The sequence below is a fragment of the Herpailurus yagouaroundi genome, unplaced genomic scaffold (assembly GCF_014898765.1).
Source record: "Herpailurus yagouaroundi ecotype Mexico unplaced genomic scaffold, PumYag 188, whole genome shotgun sequence".
NCBI classification, from domain to species: Eukaryota; Metazoa; Chordata; class Mammalia; order Carnivora; family Felidae; genus Herpailurus; species Herpailurus yagouaroundi.
In genome coordinates, this window is record NW_024412419.1 from 39732440 (window position 1) to 39739835 (window position 7396).

Genomic DNA, 7396 nt, shown 5'->3' on the forward strand with positions numbered 1-7396 from the left:
CCCTTTTCCCCTAATCTCAAATCATTAGGCTTTCCATCAACCTGATCCTGCTTTTTCCTGATAAGGCAGCCACTCCAATTGAGTCAGTCCCTGAGAGTCTTTCACAGTACAGCATCTATTTCACTGTTGTTCAGCCTCCTTCTCAGCCTTGCAGAAAACCACACCTCACTGTTTTGAAATCTTACCTGTTCTTCCAAGTCAAATTTAAGATACCAACTCCACAAAACTTAAACAAGGGCACGATGATCTTCCATTTACAGTAAGCAAAGCCCATCCCATGCAAATTTATTTTACACTGCCTCAGAAGTTTTCCAGTTCTTTCACGTGTACAAGCAGCACTCTTATGTGACCAACTAGACCATAATCTTCTAAAGAACATGGACTATGTATTTTGCTTTCAATTACCCCACAGCAAATTTCAGACAATTTCAAATCTTAACACTATTTATTTTAATACACACACACACACACACACACACCCCTAAAGCAGTAATCACATATCTAAAGCAGTAATGGTTTTATTGACTTTTCTTACTTAGGAAGTAAACTAAAAAAAAAAAAAAAAAAAAAAGCCAAAAGACTAAGTAAAACACTAAAGTAAATGCCCTAAGCAGGAGAGAACTCTAGATGTTCTTAAAATGGGAAATGAAATAAGAAATAGCCCAACACATTGTTTTTACTAAAAATAATTTGCCACAGAACCCAATGGCTGATACTATTTATTTTAAATAGTAATCATACTGTGGGCATCTGAAAAGAGTCAACACATTAAGGCAGAAATCTTCAATAATTTTTTATGTTCACAATAATTAAAAGCCAGAAAGTGCCTTAGCTAATGCCACAAACTTCTTTTCTGCTTACTTTAAGTGATGACTAAAGAACTTTAAAACAAGCATTAAAACATTAAAGGAAGAAAAACCATCAAGCATGTCAAAAATTTACTCATGTTCCTCACTCAAAACCAGCCTGCTCATAAAGGAGTCACCAGCTTCTCTGTCCTCCTCTTGGCAGGGGGGAAAAATGTGTCCATAACATGGTGCTCACAGGCTGCTTCACAGCATTCCAGTTCATTACTCAAGTCTGTTTGTGGTACTTAAAGGCTTGTGCCACAATGGCTTCAGCTTCATCCTGTTTGCTCACCGCCAGCCCAAAGGAGTCCACCCTGCTCTGTTACAACAGGTGGCCCTGGAAGCTTGTACAGATTTATTTACCAGATCTAAGCTAAAAGAAAAGGAAGACTTTACAAATCAGTGGAATCTTCTACAACAACCTACACAGAATTCCTTATGTATGCGGGAAGCACAATGTCTGGTTCGTTCTAGTGGGGTAACAGCTTCCTACAGCTGAGGCCAAGCAGACACTCCCACCCCGAAAAAGGGGGAGGGAAGGAGAAAATGCAGTGAAACATGTTAGAGAAGTGGGCTAAAAGATCCAGGCTTTCTTCTGTGCCCCAGGACTATAATTCAACAAACAGTTATCAATATCAACCTAACAATGTAGTTTCATAGGACGGATCAGAAGAATCTGGAATCCAGGTCACCTAGAACCTAAACTACTTTCACAGCAACATAAAGCTACAACAAAAAAAAATTTTTTTTTTACTTGAAAAAGCCCTTATAACTTCCACATACATGAAAAAAAAAGTACTCAAAAGAGAAATGAGTAAATTAAAATACATAACTAGGAATATCCACCTCAAACATATCCCCACCAAAAAAGCCAGAACATAGATTACTCCTCATGCATTCCCTGGGTATCCATGTTTGTTTGTCCCAAACAAAAAGGGACACTTTTGTTTCTAGTACCAAATACACTTAACTGTTTTGTCTCAAAGATTAGCCAAAATATCTGACAAGCATTATGAATATTTGTAAAGATCTGGTGGATCAAAAGGAAGACACACTTCCCAATTCACTGATAGCTGAGGAACAAGAATTAAGAAGAGGATTCTGATAATCATGACAGGACAACAGGCACAATCTAGGAAATGAGGACAGGTGGTCACCCTGTCAGTGGTAGAATACAGAGCTAGTGAATTACTGGCCCAAATACTCCAGATCCTAGTGGCCAGCAGTCCAAGTACTTGAGCTATGGCTGCTGAGGCCATCCTCACCTCTCCCGATTCTCAGATCTCTTCTCAGATTCTTTCTCTGATTGGCTGTGAAAACTTCAGCTCTTGTCACTGTCATGGCCATCTTCTGGTCTTACTCTCCCCCCACTCTGTCATAACTACAGGCAGCCTGATGGTCAAGCAGATGCCTCCTGGAACGTCTAGGAACCTCCAACCTCTAGGTTTGAACCATCAGAACCATTAGATTGCCTTGACCACTGTCAGCCACCAAAACCTGAAGCTTCCTAAATACCACCAGTAGTTACTCTACCTAGAGAAACTGAAGGTTCCTCACCCACAGTGATTTAAGATGCTCTCTAAAGGCCCCATCACCATTCCAGTAAGTACTTAAGCCAGTACAGGCCAACTGAAGACTTCCAATCCCATAGCCCCCAAAAAGTCTAATGCCAAAGCCACTTCCAATGCTGTGTTCACTCACCTGGAGTCACCAAATAGGCATCACAACCTCAAAGCTATTTCAGAGAATACTCACTGCCTTCCCAGCCTTTGCTAGCAAATGCCATCACTAACCCAAAATGGGGCTGCTGCTGCCAACACTACTTCTCTGGCCTCGTTTGCTGAGTTGAAGCCCTCAGCACTACGATAGTGGCAAAAGCTCTCTGAAAGGGCGCTAACACTTCTGTGAACCACAGCTACCCAAACAATCCCGAGAGCCTCTGCCACACTGTACCTACCAGTTAAAGAGATCTAGCTCCTTAGAAGCATATAGTTCTGCCTTAGGCTGCCTTGTCTAGCCCTTCAATACTACTGCTATAGGGTAATTTCTAACAGCTAGGTTTACCCATGAGTTAGACAAAGCCACTCTCCGGATTCCATGAGTTTCCATCTACATCATAGCTATTAGCTCTCTTATATACAAACTAAGCAACTCATAGGACTGCTTTTGCTACAAAAAGCTCTTCCCAAAAGTTCTTCCTACCTTCCCAAAAGTTTACAATGGGTCAACAAAAACGTCCATAACCAGTTACAAACTCCCCAATGGCTGATGTAGTCAGGGGTATCACATAGTAACCTTATACCTCTTCTCTTAGGCCCCACTAGGACTATGAACTCCAAAGGCAAAAGTGGTCCAGTGCTAAAAATAACTGCTTATAAGGAAGATTCAAGAGATGTCACTGGAACAATCACCCAACAGAAATGACTGGCCCTGCCGGCTAGCTAGCAACCAACCCACTCACTCACACAGAACACAACACTGGAGAAAAGCAGCTAGCATGTCCACAGGAAGACAACAGTTAGGATGATGCAGGGGAGACAGATGCAAGGGTGTTATTCTAACTGCCCCATAAGAGAGACACCGCCAAGGAACTACTCAGGAAGTAGGAAAAGTTACCCCTGTAAACACACTCCCTCATAGTAGCTAAAATTTCTTTGTAAATTTACTCATCATGATACTAGGAACTGCAATCATACAAGCAAATGGATAAACAACAAGGCTGTAACAAGGTTTGCTGTATTTTTTTTTCTTTTTTTAAATATCAACAGAAAACTTTAAGAATAACATAATAAAACCAGATCTGCAGAAGTTGTTAAAAGCAAGCATAAAATAATTGGAGAAAGCAAATGTTATCAAAGCAGTGACAGGAGATAAAGGATGCTTTTTAAAAATCTCAAACACTTCCTTCAACACCATACCTTATCAATGGCTTTTCCAACCCGAGAAACACTGCTGTGGATGTCTTTGTGGTCTGAGGCCAATTTTTGAACAGTATCCTTTATTCTTTTACAGCACTGTGTCAAAACAAGTGAAAGTGTCCCTGATAATTCAGCATCTTGGCCTATAAAAATGAAAGAAAGAAAGAAAAGAAAGAAGGAAGATTGGTTACTCATGAAAGCAAACCCAAAAGACAGCAAATTTCAAATGGGCCCTTTAGAACATGAGAGTTGGAAGAAAAGTGAAGAAAAACAAATATCTGCTTTGAAGCAGATGGTCACACTCATAGATAACATTTTTCAAGTGAATGCTAAGAAAGCTATCTTAATTTATTTTTTGGAATAAATAAGAAAACTTTACTAGGAAATAAACCACTTTTGTAATTACCAAAATAGCACAGACTGTGAATAATACTGCCAAGGCATTTTTCAAAAAATATGTCTAAGTGAATAAACTCAGTTATTCAATCCACTTAAAGTAAACTGTTCAAATTATTCTCAAAACAGTTTCATCGTTACTAAATTTCCTGAAGAGATTATTTAGTCCAAATGCTTTATATTCTATATGAAAGATAGAAAAAAACCCAACAAACTTCTTTGGATACCATGTTGAAAAGCATTAACATAGCAGAAAAAGTTATCATATCCCCATGTATAAGGCACAGTGAGCCATTCTTATAAGGGTCCCCACCACCCTACCTGATAACAGAGGCTTACTGTGCCCTAAAGTGTATACAATGTGGTTTATGATGAATTCTGCTTTCCTTATGGGAGTCTAGAATTACGCTATACGCTAAGGCAGAGAGTGCCTATATGACCAGTCCCCAATAAACACCCTGAGCACTACCTCTCTAGAGAGCTTCCCTGGTAGACAACACTTCAAACTTGCTACAATCTGATGTCAGAGGAATTAAATGTGCCCTGCCTGTGTGACACTACACTGAGAGAGGACTCTTGGAAATTTTCTCCTGGTTTCCTCTGGACTTTGCCCCATGAGCCTTTTCCCTTGGTTGATTTTGCTTTGTACCCTCTTGCTATATAATAAACCTTAGCCATGAGTGTGACTACATGCTGAGTCCTATGTGTCTTCCTAGTGATCACTGGAATCTAAAGGTGATCTTGGGGACCTTGATACACATGACAAATCAACGGAAAGTTACTAGAATTTAAATCCTCTTTCCCAGTGCTACCTCCTCAGGAAAAAGGGAGGAAAAGAAGATGGGAGGAAGAGAGAGAACAAATTGAGTCATGTTGTCAATTACCTCATCTATCTACATATCCCCACCTGTGAGTAACAGGCCTGGCTTCTAAACCCCTACTCACTGTAACAGTGATTCTTAAACTGTAATTTACATCAGAATCACCTGAAGGTCTAGTTAAAACAAAAGAGTTGATCCCCCCCACCCCCAGTTTCTAATTCAAGAGCTCTGGGATGGGGCCCAAGAATCCGAACAAGAACAACCCCAAAACTACAGTAGTCCTAGGATGTTCATTTATTCAACAAATATTTATAGAGAACTCATTATGTGACAGGTATAGCAGTGACACAAAACCATCAAGTACCACCATCAAGTACCTAGGCTGCCTTAAAACGTACCTTCTGGTGAGCAAAATAAACAACACAAAGTATCAATTATATACAGTATGACAAAAGATGATATATGCTACTGGGGGAGAAAAAGTTGTGTAGAAGAGATGGGGAGTGCATTTGAGCTGAACAATCACAATCTTAAACAGAGTGGACATTATAGGCCTCACTGAGAAAGTGGTATCTGAGTAAATACTCGAAAGAAATGAGGAAACCAGCCTTGGGGCTACTGTGGGGGTTGAAGGGCAGCATATCTGCCACCCTAAAATTAGCTTCTTTGGCATAAGAATTGTTTTGAGCGTATTATTGTGAGAAACAGCAGATGCAGGAAAAACTCTGAAAACAGTAAAAGTTACCCTTTTGTAAGGGAAATTTACATTTAGAAATCTCCATCAGTAAGAATGTCTCCCTCTCTATACCTCGAAAAGAAGAATGGCACTAAATCATAAGAAACCTATCAATGAAGAAGGCTCAGATTTATATCTGAATAACAAACTTTACTCTTACTGTGCTTTTCCTGATAAACTGGTCTCCCCACACCTTTCCTGAACTCTAAGCCACCTTTTTGACTTGCTCATTTTTCTCTGGGAACCTCCCACGTATACATGAGGTATATATGTTAATAAACTGTTTTTCTCTTCTTAATCTGCCTTTTATTACAGGGGTCTCAGCCAAGAACTCACAAGGTTAGAGGAACAATTCTTTTTCCTCTCCTTCAGGGGAAAGCATTCCAGGCAGAGGGAGCAAAAGCCCTTACAGAAATATCCTAGATTATTCAAGGAACAGCAAAGAAGCCAGTGTGGCTAAAGTAGATGTCTGGCAAAGAAAAAGAGGAGAAAATGTTTAAAAGATTATGGGGTCCTGATCGCGCAGGGCCTTTTTGGCATTATAAAAGGCTTCTTAGACTTTATTTTGAGTGAAAGGGATATCCACTGCAAGGTTTTGAACAGAGCAGGTACAAAAACTGACACATTTTAGTATGGCCATTCTGGCTCAGGACAGGAGTAGAAGAACAGAAACAGGAAGAGTAGTTAGGAGGCTGTGGCAGCAATCTACATGAGAGGACAGTGGCTCAGCCCAGGGTGTTAGACATGGAGGTGGTGAGAAGTCGCTGGATTCTGGATATATTTTGATGATAAAGCCAACAGGATTTCCTGACTTAAGTATGAGGAAAGAAAAGGACTTACAGATGACTCTAAACTTTTTAGCTTAAGTCAACTGGAAAGATGGAGTTGTCTTCAATTAGAATAATATAGATGAAAAGCTGAACAGGTATGAAAGGAAGAAGAGATAGAGTTCAGTTTCAGCTTGTTAAATTTCATATGTGAGTAGTCACCTCAGTGCACATGAGGAGGAGTTAGACATACAAACTTGGAGTTCAAGAGCAAAAACAGGGCTGGATATATAAACTTGTGAGTCACTGGCATGTAGATGATACTTAAAGCCATGAGGCTAAATCAATGAAATCATCAAAAGAATTAGTACAGACACAAAGAAGTAGTAAAAGACGAGAGTCCTGGAAACTCCAAGTTTATAAGACCACGATAAAGTCGAACTGGAAAAGGAGACTAACTGAAACACTGTGATGTAGGAGAAAAATCAAGTATGGTGCTGGGGAAGCCAAGTAAAGAAAATGTGTCAAGGAGGAAGAAGTAACCAAGTGTATTAAATGCTCTGCTATGTTAAGTAAGATGTGGACTAAGAGCTGACCACTGGATTTATAATGTGGAAGTTAAGAGTGACCATGACAAGAACAGTTTCTCTCAAGTTTCAAGAAAAGAAACCTAGAAGGGGCATCTGCATGGCTTAGTTGGTTGAGTGTCTGACTCTTGATTTTGGCTCAGGTCATGATCCTATGCTGACGGTTCAGAGCCTGGTTGGGATTCTCTCTGTCCCTGTCTCTCTCAAAATTAAAGGAAAGGGATAAGGGGGAAGGGGGAAAGGATAAGGGAGAAGGGGGAAGGGGGAAGGGGGGAGAGGGAAGGGAAGGGAAGGGAAGGGAAGGGAAGGGAAGGGAAGGGAAG

The 7396-nt window shown here is 40.3% G+C and overlaps 1 protein-coding gene across 5 annotated transcripts in view; it reads right to left on the reverse strand.

Moving 5' to 3' along the window:
• RMND5A (required for meiotic nuclear division 5 homolog A) overlaps positions 1-7396 on the reverse strand; it is a 69256-nt gene that overhangs the window by 44999 nt on the left and 16861 nt on the right. For 4 of the 5 annotated variants that reach the window (XM_040496834.1, XM_040496832.1, XM_040496833.1 and 1 more), the window contains exon 2: positions 3767-3909. The exons of the other annotated variant lie outside the window; for it this stretch is intronic. In XM_040496834.1, the coding sequence (XP_040352768.1) occupies positions 3767-3909 (143 nt within the window). The remainder of the gene's footprint in view (positions 1-3766; positions 3910-7396) is intronic. 5 annotated transcript variants of the gene reach the window in all.